The sequence below is a fragment of the Lagenorhynchus albirostris genome, chromosome 16, assembly GCF_949774975.1.
Source record: "Lagenorhynchus albirostris chromosome 16, mLagAlb1.1, whole genome shotgun sequence".
NCBI lineage: Eukaryota > Metazoa > Chordata > Mammalia > Artiodactyla > Delphinidae > Lagenorhynchus > Lagenorhynchus albirostris.
Genome location: NC_083110.1, coordinates 61,895,505 through 61,912,030, shown reverse-complemented (window position 1 = coordinate 61,912,030; position 16,526 = coordinate 61,895,505). Strand labels below are relative to the sequence as shown.

At 44.4% G+C, this 16,526-nt stretch overlaps 1 protein-coding gene across 5 annotated transcripts in view; it reads left to right on the top strand.

The window, feature by feature from the left end:
- Window positions 1–14,364, top strand: part of SORCS1 (sortilin related VPS10 domain containing receptor 1) — a 559,188-nt gene extending 544,824 nt beyond the window's left edge. The window contains exons 25-27 of one of the 5 annotated variants that reach the window (XM_060125410.1): window positions 8,891–8,996; window positions 9,119–9,279; window positions 14,085–14,364. In XM_060125410.1, the coding sequence (XP_059981393.1) occupies window positions 8,891–8,996; window positions 9,119–9,279; window positions 14,085–14,152 (335 nt within the window). In that variant the 3' untranslated portion in view covers window positions 14,153–14,364. Of the gene's footprint in view, window positions 1–8,890; window positions 9,001–9,118; window positions 9,280–10,764; window positions 11,095–11,775 lie in introns of those variants that run through there. The other 4 variants (XM_060125411.1, XM_060125412.1, XM_060125414.1 and 1 more) reach the window with 4 other exon arrangements.
- The last annotated feature ends 2,162 nt before the right edge of the window (window positions 14,365–16,526 follow it).

Below are 16,526 nucleotides of genomic sequence, written 5' to 3'. Positions count from 1 at the left end.
TAAATTCAGTGATTATACTTTGGAGTGGGGGTGTGGGGACAGGGGGAAGGGGGCTGGGGAGGAAGCAGCTTAAAAAGTGTGTTGATTCAGGCTTCCCTGGTGGCGCAGTGGTTGCAGGTCCGCCTGCCGATGCAGGGGACACGGGTTCGTTCCCCGGTCCGGGAAGATCCCAGATGCCGCAGAGCGGCCGGGCCCGTGAGCCATGGCCACTGAGCCTGCGTGTCCTGAGCCTGTGCTCCGCAAAGGGAAAGGCCGCAACAGTGAGAGGCCCGCGTACCACACACACAGAAAAAAATGTGTTGATTCTTCTTTGGTAGAATAGATGATGGCAATAAGAATAGAAATTAAAGACTGAGCAAGCAAGGGACAACACTACATCTTATTTGAGGACACAGACCCTAACTAGATGGATTCATACTAAATGACAAACAACAGCACTTAGAGATTTTTTGCATTTCTCAGGGGTTATTTATTGGGTAAATCAACCAAAACTTGGCTGCTGAGACTTCTACACAGAGACTGGAAGAGCTGGTGCTGACTGGTTCCCTCAAAATATTTGGGATAAATGTCAGCCTGTTCTGTGGTTGGAAAATCTCTTTATAACCCAGAGTAGGCAATCCCTGCTATAAAGCAGTTGTTCTTAAATTTGACTGTACGTCAAATTACCGAGGAAACTTCATAAAAGTAGAGATTCTTCAGGCCTCACTGCACATCCCTGGAATCAGAATCCCAGGGAGAGATATCCACGAATCTGAGTTTGTAACAAGTTCCCCAAGGGATGCTTATGCAGCCAGGCCTTTCACCAGTCTCAACCACTGCTCTTAAAGAGCATTCCACAGACAGAAATCCATCTGCATAACAAGGAAAGGTGCTGAGCTATCTCCAGCAATAAATCTGATTTACAACTCAGGGCATCCACTAAAACAGAGACATGCACTAAAAGGGAAGAACCCTTGCTATTTAGTGTAGGAGGAAATTAGTAATAAACATTAAAATCTAATTCCTCCGATATTTGGAGCTTACTTAATTGGCAGAATGGGTGGATGACAGTGGGAGTAGGGAAAGAATGAAGCCTGTCTCTGAATGTGGGATATACTGTATCCATAATCGAGATGAATGGCAAAGGCCAGCCAAGAGCTGTGGCCGTGAAGCAGTTGAAAAATGATTAAAGTGTGAACCAGAATGTTAGCGGCAGATGTAATTGAATAGCCATGAGTTCTATGAAAGTTAAACAAATGATATTATCTCGATGTTATTAATGTGCTACAGTGAGCAGAAAATGATACATCCGCATCTCACTGTTATTTCTGCACATATTAGAGAATCGGGGTTTTCTTCTACTCTTAGCTTTCCAGTGGGGTCACTGCTCTTCTGGAGTTTTGGATACTGATGATAAAAAATTTGAAAGGTTAATACTTCTCAAAGGAAGAGCCTCAAATCTCAGGTTGAATTTAAAAAATTGTTAACACCCAGTAACTGCTCTCAACCCCTCGTGTGTGTCTAGCAGTTGCCTTGTTTAAGCTATTATGTTTAGGAAAACTGTCCTTTGTCAAGGGTATGTGTGGGTTTTTAATAAAACCGTTATCTTGTATTATCTTGGCCTCCGTGGTTGCTGCTGGCTGGTTCAATGTCTTTTTCAGGTGTAATAAAAAGATATTATCACAGACATATTAGAGAATTAATATTCCCCAGCTTCAGTTGCTGCCTCTGGATATGTTATGAGTCAACGTGAGAGGGGATAAGGTACTCAGAATTTCAGTCTAGGTCAAGACACGTCACGAATTCTGCCTGACAGTTTATATTGAGAAACCCCTTCCACTTGAAGGCAGAATTAGCACAAGTCCAGAAGCTTTAGAAAATTCACTATAATCTAAGCCACATCGTTATAGATGCAGATGCCAAATCGTAGAGTTGTGGAGCTCGGAACTGTAAAGTAAAATAAATTGTTGCAATAACATTTGCCATTTAGGGATGAAATTAGTACTAGTGGAATTCTTCCACAGCCAAATACATTTTTCTGTCTCTTTAGTCTCTGGTTGCCTTATTACCTACACAGTTATCACTTACAAGTCTTTTGCGAGTAAAGTCATGCTAGTAATATTTTTCCTTCCTTCTGTTTTTCCCCCCGAATCATTTTTTTTCCTCTACAAATAATTACGCTGTTTCACAGACACGTGTACCCAGTGTTTCTTTGTGTTTTTTATGGGGTTTTTTTTTGGGTTTTTTCGGTACGCAGGCCTCTCGCTGCTGTGGCCTCTCCCGTTGCGGAGCACAGGCTCCGGACGCGCAGGCTCAGCGGCCATAGCTCACGGGCCCAGCCGCTCCGCGGCACGTGGGATCTTCCCGGCCCGGGGCGCGAATCCGTGTCCCTTGCATCGACAGGTGGACTCTCAACCACTGTGCCACCAAGAAAGCCCTACCCATTGGTTTTTAATAGTTATTAAGCTTTTTATTATGATAACTAATAACAGGTGCTGAGATGTTAAACAGGACATCCAATGTGACTAAACCAAATGTGATACTTTCATAAATATACCAGCAATGAAGTTGTTCTTTAGATTCTAAAGATTCTTTCTTCACCATTTTTTTCTAAGATTTCCTGGGCCCATAAAAAGGCATGAAATGACTATAGGGTAATTGGCCTGAGGATGCACCTAGAATCTCTTGGGCAGAGAATGGTCAGGAAAGAGTGATCAGATGAACAGTTCAGAAACGGGGTACAAGCATGCATCAAATTGGAACGAAGCAGTAGTTAGGATGCAGGAGGTACCGTTCCCCATGGGAAAGGCAAGGCAGATAGTCCAGAGAAATTGGCAGGAGAAAATGAAGGCAGGAGAACACATACATAATACAGAGAAGATACCAGAGTCTAGGACAAGCTACCTTTTAGACACCAAGTTTCTTACACCTACAGTGACCAAGACTGTCAGGCCATATCTGTTGTGTCTACATCAGTTTTCGTAGCGTTTCCTTTCATTCTTAAAGTGTCCTGGTTTGGAAAAGAACATTTATGGTCATGTGACTTACTCCCTGGCACCCTGCCAGTGGGGACAGACGTCCATACCAAGAATTTGATAATATAGAGCCCAATAGTAAGAATTACTAATTGGATGTTTAATCAGTTGGCAGAGAAGAGTTTTGAAGAGAGAAGATGTTAATAAGCTCTTGCTATGTAACAAACCACCCCGAAATTCAGTGGCTTCACAGTAAGCATTTATTATTGTGTATGAGTCTGTGGATCAGCTCGGTGGTTCTTCTGGATTTATCTGTGCTCCTTGTGTGTCTGCAGTCAGCCATGGATTCTTGGGTAGGGAGCTCTGCTGATCTCGACTGAGCTGTCCCCGTGTTGGGGGTCAGCTGGCTGTAGGCTGGCTCTAGAACAGCCTCCGCTGGGATAATTAAGCTCTGCTCCACATGGTCTCTCATCTCCTTCAGTGGGCTTCCCTGGGCTTGCTCACACGTGGCCATGATAGGATTCCAAGAGAGAGAACAAAGGTGCACAAGGCCTTGAAGCTCACAAGTGGAGCACTGTCACTTGTGTTGCCATCGGCAAATCAAGTCGCAGTGCCAGCCCAGATTCAAGGGGGTGAGGAAACAGATTTCACCTCTTGGTAGGAGAAGCTTCAAATTCAAGGTGCTCGAGGCATGGGCACAGAAAGAAGTAGAGAATTGATCCAGTAACGCAATTAATCTAGATGGGGCTGAGCGGTCTCTTGGGGAGATTTGAGATGCCTTTTAGGTAGTTTCGAAAATTCTCCTGAAGTCGTAATGGGATTGAAGTACTATTAGCAATCAAAGGATGTGTTTTTTTGTTTTGTTTTGTTTTAGTGACCCAGGGTGTATAAAGGTCAGGCACACTCTAAAGATAAGAACTGGGTGTTTTATGAGTGACAGTAGGAGGGGCTTACCACACAGTACTCTCAAGCTGCTATGCATAATAATGACCTGTGTAGCTTGTTCCACGTGTAGATTTCTGGGACTCACTCTCAGAGACTGATATATTTTTTCTCAAGTGAAGCCTAGGAAACTGCATTTTCACAAGTTCTCCAGGTGATTCTGATTCACGTGGTCGGGAAATTATACTTTGAGAAACGCTTTACATAGTAAACAGGATACCTCACTGACTTGCCACCCTTGAAAACCAAAAGGCATCCTTCTCTTCCTGTCTGTCAGTTACAGTGATAAGTTTGGTCTTTGAGGTATCCACGGTTGTCATTATTTGGCCAAGTGACCTCAACCTGAGGTGACTAGGTGTTCCTGAAGACTCATCTTCAGTTTAAAACTAGTAGCCATGCTTCACTAGTCATTAGAGCCTTCCCTGGGAATTCCCATCCAGTCTAACCTGCAAGATCATGGCTTTATGATCAAGAGGCTATAGCAATCCTTAAGACTGTTGTGATTGGGTTTGGACTTGAACTGGAAGGAAGGGCTATTAGACAAGTGAGGGCGCTCTGTCATAAAGGCCTGTCAACCCCTTCTATGATCTAGATAAACGTTCTCCATGCCATTCCCATATAACCTTAATTTCTGAAGAAGAGATTTCAGCCACATGGATTTTATGATATTCAAGGCATGTAAGTAAAGGCTGGCTTGGGTCTGCTTTGGAGACAGGAGAGGAAAAATAAAAGCAAGTTATGACAAAGTTGAACTTGCTTTTGTAACTTCTTGACAGCACTAACTTCTGGAATAGAAATGCAGTACGAGTTCAAAGTTCCAAGGTCATAGAGCAGGTAGAAGTCCTCCAAGAAAGTCCCTTGGATAGAATGAGAGTCAATACAGACAGCAGTAAGGATATTTGTAGGGCTTCACCAGGTGATGCTCCCATATTGTTGACTTTAAAACTTAGAAATAACCCAAAGGGGCAAGGCTGCAGCAAAAGGGCTTAGTGATGCTCCAGGTGAGGCATTTCCTTAAGTGTGTCGTGTGGGACCTAAGTCTGTAAAGGGTCTGTACTCTAATGACTTTGTGAAACTCTATAGTGGAGTCTTACCATAGAGTTTCTTTCCTGAAGGACTGCTATCAGCTTTCATATACTGAATCTTCAAGATGGGGAATGCCACATATACCATTTCCCAAAATTATCTGACCATGGACTCTAGTCATTTTTCGGGGCTTGTTCTCTATAGAATACACTTTCAGAAATATGATAACAATGATACGACAGTTTTAAAACTACTGGGCTTGTGCCAGACACCCTGTCACTGCTTTATAAATTTCATCTTATTTTATCCTCACAACTTGCTAAAACAGGCACTAGTTTTATCTCCATTCTGCAGACGAGAAAACTGAGGTTCAGTTTAAGTCACTTAGCTTGTCAGCAAGCGGCCAGGTAAGAATCTGATTTCAAAAAGGGACCATATGAGTTACCTCACCCCAAACATGGCGTTTTAAGTTCACTCTTCTCTCATACACGTTAGCTGTGCCCTTGTATTTAGCACTCACTGTGTATCGATCACTTTTCACAAGAAGACTTGTTATTCCTGTAAGCAGCACTATTATTATAATCAATCTGGGTCCTCTTGAATAGACTGTAATAACGCAGTGCATTTCTGCAGGATTGTAGAAACGACAGTGCCACCCCGGACTTAGAGTCGTTAAGTCACGTGCTGTACCCCGTGACCGTGCTTTACTGTGTTTGTGAACAGTGGCAAATAAACCACTCAGCACTTGCCCCTCCTACCTTGTTTAGGCTGCAGTTGGAGAGGGATTAATTTATGCTTATTGCACACAGCAAGCTAAAACCCATTTATCACAAGTTTTCATTCCCCAGCAAAACACACACAAACCCACCTACTGGTGCTGGGCAAATTAAGCCATGCATCTGAGGCTGTGTGGAGCAATGGCAGTCCGGTTTATACTCAGGCACAGATCAGCCAGCAGAAGCCACCCCCGGGACCCAGAGGCCAGTGCTACTCAACTTCGCACCGCTGCTGCCTGCTTGCCTGCTTCTTGCCGCTAAGCAGTGACTAAGTGATGCAGAGATAGGGGTGGGGCTGGGAGCGGAGAGCACACATGTTAGAACTCAGGATACAGAAGCTCATTTTCCCAAAGTAATATGCTAATTATTTAACACTGTTAACGCCACCTGTTTATGAATGATGATTTGAGTGGGAGTGGTTTAGAATTGAAAGAGCTCAGCTTGTGATGGGTAGAGACAGGAGGGGGAAGGGAAGAGAAGGGAAAGAGTGTCCATTTGCGTGTTTGCTTTCTGTGTCAGTGAGAGCCTGGCTAGAGCAATTTCCTCCCTTTAGTTTTCCGTTCATTTCAAATGCCAACCCTTTCAAGCAGCCTCGGTATTCTTCCTGGTTGCTCCGTAACACTGATATTCTTCTGCGTCTTCTGCAAGAGTGTTTGGCTGGGAATCAGAAGCTCAGCTAATCAAGCTAACCTGCCTCTAACCGTCCTTACAGTCTGGAGCTCCTCCCTGAGCCTCCCTTTGTTCCCTGTCACATTAGGGGTTTGCATTAGAAGATGACCTTTAAAATAGCTTTCCAGTATTATTTCCATAAGTATGATGACGGTATTGTGATAATGTCCAGAGAAAGAGAGTGAGAGAGACCTTATCTTTTAGACTTACAGGTGAAATTGTACGATCACTGAGATTTGCTTCAACATAATCCAGTGTTGGGGTTTGTGGGCACTGGACGCGGGTAGAAATAACACTATCTGTGGGTTGATGGTTGTTGAAGGGTGGTGGGTGCATGAGGCTCCATTTCTCTATGCACAACTACCACCCATAAATACACACATATGCATATAGATGTGCGTATTCATGTCATCCATGTTGAAAAGTGAATGACCTAGGATTCTAATTGGTCCTTTGAAAACTTAATAATATTTTGACTTTGTCACTTGTTAAGTTGCTTCTTGTGCTTTACTTTTGCCCTTCATCCCCATTCTCAGAAATATCTTTTTAAATTTCAGGTATCTCCTGCTGAAATTAGCCCAGGATTGAAGTATATAGAAAATTGTGTGTATGTGTGTGTGTGTGTGTGTGTGTGTGTGTGTGTATGTGTGTGTGTGTGTGTGTGTGTGAGAGAGAGAGAGAGAGAGAGAGAGAGAGAGAGAGACTTGGTTTAAGTCATAGTTCTTCCATTCACTATTTCTGAGTCCTTTGGAATGACACTAACCAGTGAGGCCCTCACTGTTCGTGTCTGCTCAGTGACGATCACCGCCCCACCTTCCATTGGTGAAAGTCAGTTGCAATAATGTCTGATAAATGGAAGGTGTTCTTTCCCTCCTGACTTCCTGCCAATAGTGGTATGAGTTCTGAAGCATTTCTGGACTCCTTTGCACTGTGTTTGCCTAAGTAAATGAAAGAGACCTTAATTTTTCGATTTCGAGCTGGAAGCACATTTGCCTTGGGTGTTCCATTCAGTGAACCACTCCTGTCTCGTCACACACTCATACCTCACAGCTTAAGCTCTGCTTGACTCACAGAGGAGAGAGAATCACAGAGGTTGCTTCATTTTAGTGCTTCCTAAAAGCTGATTCGACTATAATAACTAAGCCCGTGTTCTGAGAAAAAGGGCTTCACTTGTGTTTTTCACCCAAACTGGTACATGGGATAGGCTTCCCAGTAGTGGTTACTGCATGGCTGGGAAGTAAGTCTTCAACAACCAGACAGAGCAGAAGCAGTCTCGGGTCTTGTCTGAAATCATCAACATTACAGTCACCTATTCTTGAATTTTTTACCTGGGTGACCAGAATGTTGCGCTCTTGGCTTTCAACAGAGAAAAGCCACGGAAAATGGTGCTTAAAGGTCACCTGAATTTCTGGGTATCAGGCTTTGCTTAGATTGATGGAAGGTAAAGGTCCGCATCCAGCCTTCTAAGGGGTACGTGTGGCTTTGCCTTTTATGCTGGAGCTATGCTATGTTTGCAAAATATCACTTTTCTAGAGGGTAAAAATTAATTGCAAACAAAGTCATTAAAGTAGAGCAGGCTTGACCCTGAGATAGAGGAGCAGGGTTTGGAGGCAGAGAGACGTGTTCCCCAGAGCTGCACGCTACAAGCAGAGTTAAGGAGGGAGAAACTTTTATGGCTGCCAAGGCATCTGTTTGGCCCAAGTGGAGAACTCACTGCCTCTGAGAGGCTGCCACCTCCTGGCGCGAGCTGTCAGGACTTGGGCAAGTTATGGAGACGACCCTGGACTGCACATTCCTCCTCCAGCATCAGAGCAGCTGCCCTTGTAAAATAGTCACTTAGCCATCAGTTTCCAAGTGCAAAAAATGTAAGCAACCAGTCCTTTCTCTCATATGGCAGTTGCCGGGATAGGCGTTAGAGGGGTTGGATCATTCATAAAAATATTCCTGTTGATGTTTTTTTCTGGTTTTCTGCATTGCTTAGTGGGAAAAGCTTTCATTCAGAGTGTAGGAAAATTTAATACTTATATTATTATAAATATTGATTCAAAGTAATAATAGCAGTAGCAATAAAAGCTAAGATTTATATAAAGGTCTTACTATGTGCCTAGCACTGTGGCCAGTGCTTTACATACATCAATTCATTTGATCCTCACAAACACCTAATGAGATATGCACTTTTATTCTCATGTCACCCTATCAGCCACATGAAGGTGAAGTAATTTGCCCAGGAGCTCACAGCCAGCACATGATAGAGCAGGCCTTGAATCCAAGCAGTCTGGCTCCAGAGTCTGGTTTAAATTTTCCACTGCGCTTCTTGAACAGGCCTGCTGGAGCCTTCTGGGGGCTGGGACAGGCTCAGATGCATCTGCATGTCAAGCCGTGTGACATGCGTCTTGTGTGTACGTCCCACGTGGTTTTCCGGGACTCACCGTACCTCTGTGTGAACAGTGCAAGCCTGTCGCAGAGTCACGCCCACCCACCTGCCTGCTCGTGACCATGACCATGCCTTGCTTTCTCCCCTAGCCCCGCTGGTGGACCTCACTCCAACCCATAGTGGCTCCGCCATGCTGATGCTGCTGTCCGTGGTGTTTGTGGGGCTGGCGGTGTTCGTCATCTACAAGTTCAAAAGGTGCGTGTCCCTCCGTCCGTGTCTCCCCCCTTCCCCCTTCTCCCATGACAGGTTCAGAAGCATTTGTCGCAGCGATGTCCGTGTCCCGTGCACAGCAGTGATGGTTTCTGTTAATGTTTTAGGAAGATCCCGGGGATTAATGTTTATGCCCAGATGCAGAATGAGAAAGAACAAGAGATGGTCAGTCAAGTCAGTCACCCTGAAAGCAGGCCCTGTATCCCTCAGACTGAGCTCAGGCGGCCTGGCCAGCTGATAGATGAGAAGGTGGAGTCCCAGCTCATAGGTAAATGATTCCTGGCAGCCCTCAGCTGTTCGGCCTGAGTAGTCAATGGCTGGCTCTCTCTCTAACCCCTTCCTGGCTTGACGTAACCACTTTTTCTGCTCTAACACCCCGGAGAGAAACAGCTAAGATGCCTCTTTCCCTGCTTCTTTCCATTAGAGAGAGAAAAAAAAAAACCCTTTCTTGCTCCTATTGTTTTTTTTTTTTCTCTTATGAGTTTATTCCTCTTTTTTTCAAAAACCCTTGCTGAAACATTGGGCTTCAAGTGTTCATGGTCAAAGAGCAAAGTGTTCGTTCTAACCATATACAAGAAGGGCAGCCCTCAGAGGCTGGATCTGCTGGTCTGGAGGGCTGGGCATGGTCTGAGGGTGTATAACGACCAGAGCGAGCTGTGGCAGCCCCACCTGGAGACAGCTCTAAGGAGGGCACACGGCTCCAGAACATGCGTGGAAGAAAGACAGACCGACCACCCTGGGATTGTTTTAAATCGAGCAGTAATCAAAAACTGCCCCCCGGGAAACACGGAACCTGAGAAGTCAAGAGCCGTGAAGTTGGCAGAACTTATCTCAGGAGTGGGGTTTCCTGAGAGAGAGTGCTGGAGGGTTAGACTGTCACAGAGCAGATGGGCAGATGTCTTCCTCCTTTTCACCTGTGCCCTGCCAGGAGTCTTAAAACTGGATTTCAGCATAATTCAGTAGGGCTCACTCTCTGTCTGGGGAGGAAGCATGGGAAGCCAACAGCCAGGTATAGAGAGTCTCAGGGTCATTGCTAAGTTCTACTGTTTATTGTGGAGGGAATTTCCCAGGAACTTAGATAAACCCATGGGACCACCATTGTGATCCATTTCTCTCCTTGTCTCCTCCTGTCTGATGACCCTAGGACTTGAAGATGTAAATGTTCCCATCTAGACCCTGCATTGCTGACTCTGATGGATAAATTATGATATAAGCATTCATGCTTCACTCTGATGTGATAATGCCAAGTCACCTAGAACGTCCTATGACTGTTAATCTGGTACCTGGGGAAAAAATGAGTTCTTAAAGGGAAACAGAGCCCTCTCTTTAAATGAACATGGGAACGTTCTGTGGCTGTATTAAGGCGAAATTTAAATGTGCTGCCAGGCTCATATCAGAGGTAATAATAACAATAGCCCCGCATCTGGTGTCCAGTTTTCACAGTGTGCTTCCTCTTATTTGGGGAGACGGTGAGAAATGCGTAATTGCTTTGGGTTAAAAAGAAAAAGGCTTTTCCGTCTTCAAGTCCAGAGAAGCGTTTACCCTATTTACTTCTAAAGCTTCTAAGTGCATTTTTGTGGGTCATTTGGTTTTCAGTCCCATTTCCATGGGGTATGAAGTGCAGCTGCTGTTTGCTTTATTAAAGTAGCAATCCCTCCTTCGCCAGGAAGAGCTCCCAGCACGTTACACCGTCTCTGACACCTTTCCATTGCCAGTGTCATTAAATGAGTAAGTGTTACACGTTTTCTCTTAGGAGAGTAGCTTTACCCTCCCCTTCCTCCCCTTCTACTCAACCTGGTGACTCATCTCTCCGATTGCAAAGAGCAAGACACGCCACTCCACCTTCAACGCCAAAGCGGGGATCTGCTGGGGCTCAATTTGCCATTTAAGGAAAACCCCCAAAGGCTACAGGCGAGCTGCTGATCAGGAAAGAATTTCGCTCTTGTCAAGTGCATCCTTCTCCATGACCACTAACTTTGTGTTTTTTTTCTTTGTTGTTCTGTTTCCTATTTTGCCAGGAAGTATTTCCATAGTTGCTGAGAATCAAAGCACAAAAGAAATCCCTACCTATGTAAATGTTTGACTGGAGGACGCCAGTAAAAACAAAAACAAACAAATAAAATAAAAACAATCAAAATCTAAACAAACAAACAAACAAACACTCACTGCATCGGGACTTTTTAATTCTTCAGACACAGACAACAAGGGTTTTTAGCTTTAAGCCTGTGCATGTGGACAGTACCTTGAGAACATGCTTGGAGGGGCAGTGTACAGGTGCTCTATTTTAATGGAAAAAACACTCCCCTCCCCCTTTCTTCTCTCTCTCCTTTTTCTGATTGGTTGTGTTTGTAGAAAATTCCTAACATATATAGGCCAAGGAAATCTGCATGTATTTTTGGAAATATTCTTGGCTCTAGACTTAACAGCTATTTTAGCTCTACAGGCTGATGGGTGGATTAGCTACCCCAGCCCTTTTCACAAGACACAAAGACATGCACAGGAGTTTGAAACCCTGGGCTGTTTCTCTGTTCCACTTTACTTGTTGCCATTTTCCCCTTCTAAGTTATCTTCGGGAGCTCTGTTGGCCGGCAGGGGCCACAGGTTGCCTTCTCCATTCTGTACGGCCACAGGGACAAAGAAGCAAGTTCAAGTTCCATGGATGCAGGCAGAATAGGGAAAGAAGGAAGGCAGTCGGGCAGGAGTGTCAAAAGTGGACCTGTGTTTCCTGTTCCCCCCTTCCCATCACGACAGCTTCCCCTTGTAGCTTTTCCTACTCCTGCCCTGTGTAGAAAACAGAATCCCAGTTACCCGCATTCTTACCTTCCCATTTGTTTGCTCTCCACGCGTGGTCGTGATCTGTCAATGTCTTTGTGTCTCTTCCTTCCAGTCCCCAAGTTATCCTTCAACTGCTCCTGCCTTTTCTTCCCAAACATGTTGCTAGATTCTGGCCATTCATCCTGATGTTCTTTAAATAGTAGCCTCGCCTCTGGCAACCCTGCCTCCACCACCCAAAGCTAATGATCTCTCTGTCAACTTTGCACACGCCCATGCATGCAGCCTACATACACACTGACCAAGCAGCATCCTGCCCTGCAGGGTTTAGCTTCATGTATTTTTTTTTTTTTTTTTTGTATCCTCCTGTAGACCTGCCTCTTCCAAATATCCTTGCCTTTCCCCCCTGGAAACATATAATGTGTGTGAAAGAGTTGAGATATGCAAAGCAATTCAAACCTGGCCCATGTACCTTAGAAAAGAAAGCATACAGATGAATAGTGGTTTTGTCACACCTTAACAAAAATCTCCTGCAGTCAGATTCCAGAAGATTCTTGTGAGAAATGTTTTGAACGTGTTACTATGTGGCAGGGCAATTTCCTCCTGTGATGGTTGCTATTACCCAGTATTTCCCCTCTCACAGTAGAGTGAAAATATTTGTAAAATGAAACCGATGTTAAGCAGAAGAAGAAGCAGGTTAATGGATTTGATGTTTGAGTGTCAAAAAGTCTTAAGATTATACGGAGGTCTTGTCTTATATTAGGATGGGATTGTGATTATTGTAAGATGACCCTAGACTTCTTGCATGTGTGCTCTCTGATCTCTGAGCATAGTATCAGCAAAGGAAAATTTAATAAGCATAAAGGGGAGGAGTTATCAGACTCAAGCAGGTGGGCTCAAAGCATGAAGAAATCCCAGTTCTCCCAGGGCCATCATGAAAGAAGGTCCAGAGAAAGAGGGAAACAAAAGTATGTGAAGCAGGAGCCCTTGGAGTATTATGGATTGGATAAAGCCCTCTCTGAAATGTAGGAGAAAGTGGTTTCAAAAGACCTCAGAGTGTAGCCTCCTACTTGGCCATGTCCCCAGGCCAGCGTCAGGGTATCGCAGGGCCCTGGGGACAATGGGGGTGCCCTAAAGATCCTGACAACCACTGCCCTTGTGTAGCTCAAGTAGGGGAAGAGTGGCAACACTTCAGTCAGAAGTTAATCAAGCAGAATATTTTATGGCTGGAGATGCTCGGTATGAATCTGGGAGACGGATTCTGCCTAAGGCAGCCGTCTATTTGTAGAACTCAAATGATCCTCAACCTGCCAGGCTTCCTATCCCATGGGAAACATCCTCATTGAATCTCTTCAGTTGGAGCCTCCCAAATTGTATCTGGAAAACAGAGTGTTTGGAAACCAAAAGAGGCTCATTCACGACAGTACAGGGAGTCCTCAGAGTTGCAGTTCAATAATTTTCATTGTTAAACTATGAAAAAGGGAATAACACTCAATCTAGCACAGTGCCTTGCCTAGAGTAGGTATTAAGAAAGTTATTTGCTGAAAGAAGAAATGAATGAATACATGAGAAGACATAGCGAAGAAGGGCTTGTAGGTCCTAACCTAAAACAGAGGTGGACATGAGATGCCTGGCGTTTTGGAAGGTGATCAGAGATGGCTGGTTCTACATTCAGCATCTCCAGGGTCCTCATGTGCCTCTCCTCAGAGCTCCCTCCCACCTGTGGGAGACTAGTGAGGCCAAGTACTGCTCAGAGGGGACCTTATTATTCTTATGATCTAGCTCGTTTCTCAAAGCATGGTACCCAGACCAGCAGTATCAGCATCACCTCGGACTTGTTAGAAACACAGATTTTGGGTCCCACTGACCCCAGACCTACTGAATTAGAAACTCCAGGGTTGGGGCCCAGCAATCTGTTTTTACAAGCTCTTCGGGTGATTGTGAAATACACTAAAGTTTGAGAACCACTGTACTAGGCCATGCCAGCTCAATCCCGAAGAGAAGGTAGTAATGAGAAGCTGCCAGTGGGAGGGACCCAAGTGCCTACCTACTCAACAACAGCAGGTGCAGACACAATGAGGAGTTTGGTAGGCTTGAGGCCAGAGGAATGGGTGGGGAGGGATGGATGGGGAAGGTAAGATTCAGGGCAAGCTACAAATCTGATATTGCAATGTTTTCCAAAATCCCAGAAGGCAAACTGCGTGCTCTACCCTGAACGACCCAACCAACGTTTTCTCCTTTGCCTTATTTTTGATTGGATTCACTGTCCAAAATGCAGAGGTTTGCTTTGCTTTTTTTCAGAAGTTCCAAACAGCAACTTTGAGAGGAATGGGGTGCTTGGCAGCTGTGTTTTCCAGGATTCCAACTGAGCATTGAAATTCCCCCATTTGCCAACTTATTTTTATAGGAAGCCAATTAAAAAAAAAAAAAAAAAGAACGTTTTCTTATAGTATTGAACTACTTCTAATTTTAAAATGACTTTTTTGATGTATTTTTTGTTAAATACTATGTAGTGTAATGTATAATTGCTCTTGTTTATTGCTTTTACAGTCATATTTATTAAACAGATAATGTCTCTGAAGTCTATGCCTCAAGGTGTTTATTTTATTCCGAACTTCGGTGTTCAGTCCAGATATAGAAGCGATGCATCTATAGGGTTTCATAAAGACTAATTGCATGAGAATTTAGTAAACGCTACAGGTTTGAGGGGTTTGGTTTTTGGGGAGTTTTGGTTTTTTTGTTATCTACTACCTAAATTCTAACCTGCATTTCAGGTGACTGTACAATATCTGTTGCTTTACTGTTACTTTATTCTATAATATTTAAAAAAATCACTCCAAGCTGGTTACATTGGAATGAGTAACATTCTCACTATTGTTCATTCAAAACGAGAAATTATTGATATGGAACAAACGCATTCAAATTTGTTCAGAAGCTTGTAGTTACTGAAGGACCAAACCTGCATGTAATGAACTGAAACTTGGGGAGTGGAAAGAGCTCAAATGCTAGAGTGATAATGGCTTTGATACTGGAATCAGGACAGTGGAGTTTTCCTTCCAGCTCTACCAGCTGTGTGACCTTGAGCAAAGCTTTAGTGCCCTCATGCATACAATTTGAAGGAAAAGGACACCTTCCAGCTCTGGTATTCTGAGTGGGTGAGTCATTCCCAAGAGTCCCAAATAGCTGATTTAAACTTGGTGGAAAATAAAGAGGTGGACTGGATCCAAATCCTTTTGGCCTTGTGGTATCTTTTCTTGGTCAACATTTGTCCTTGAATTTGGCTGAAACATCCATGCAGGCACAAAACCCTCCTTAGCCTTTTCAAAGACCTGCCAGGCTTGGAATGGCATTGCCTCATTAGCACGGTCTCAGCACGCAATGGGAATTTCTGTTGTTTTTTAGGTGGCCTTTCACCTTTCCTTTCCCACAGACTAAGTCTTCCTTCCAACCCATCGTTATTTTCCAGGCCAGAGCCTATACTGCTTTTCTCCATCAAGAGCAGCTTATCTCCTGTGTCACTGACGGTACAGGCAGTCAAACAAAAGTCATTCCTAGGGATTTCAGACAGAGGGGATTTAATTCAGGCAATTTGTTGCTTGAGTAACTGAAGAGCCAAGATGCCAAATAGGGGAAGGTGAAGTGACTCCAAGATGAGCAGCAAGAGGAAGGCTCTATCTTCCCTGGGCTGGAAGGACAAAGGGATCCCTAGAGCCCAGGACCCAGGACCACCAGATGGAAGCTGAAGTCAGGGAGGATGTTTCTGGCAGAAGCTGGAGCCGCAGAGGAGACATGGCCATTGCCAGCAGTGCTGCCCAAGCAGAGAAGAGGGGGAAGGGAAACCTGCTCCAGGCCTCCCATCTCCAGCCAATGTTTCCCAGCCCAAGCCAGTGGGCAGTGGAGCCTGGGAAATGTAGTTTTCTGAATTACTAAGTAGAACAAGGAGGAGGGGGAGAGGAGTGGGAAGGGGACTTGAGAACACAGACGGGTGACTGGCACAGCACCTCGCTCAAGTTCTGCCCACATCAAGCCCAACAAATCTCCTTCAACCCAAAGGCACTTATTAAATAGTCGGCGTTCCTTTCTTGGTGCCATTCTTTCACGTATCCCCCTTTAAACAACGCATATTTAAAATGGGGCATTAAATGTAAAATAGCTAGCTAGTGGGAAGCAGCCACATAGCACAGGGAGATCAGCTCTGTGCTTTGTGACTACCCAGAGGGGTGGGATAGGGAGGGTGGGAGGGAGGGAGACGCAAGAGGGAGGAGATATGGGGACATATGTATATGTATAGCTGATTCACTTTGTTATAAAGCAGAAACTAACACACCATTGTAAAGCAATTATACTCCAATAAAGATGTTAAAAAATAAATAAAATGTGGCATTATGTTTACGTATGTCCTTTTACACCTTTCTCACCAAATTCTATGCTCTTCTATTTTTCATTTCACTCCTTCAGCCTCCAGCTGACAGCACTGGACATCACCATTAGGAGGCACTAGATAAATGTTTGCTGAAACTCAGCCCTTTTCAGTTTAGTGTGATTTTCAATTTAGTGTGGTGAGCAAGTCCACTTCATTTAGCAAAGACCTCTGAGGTGGCCTCTTGGTCCGACTCCCCTTACCTAGCTAGCACCTCTAATTACATGTTCAGTTGGTCGTTTGTCAAGAATCAGCATGTCCTTGCCCTTCCTCTCTGTTGCCACTCAAGTTGCTGTATTCAGGGAGCTATTCTTAGATATTAA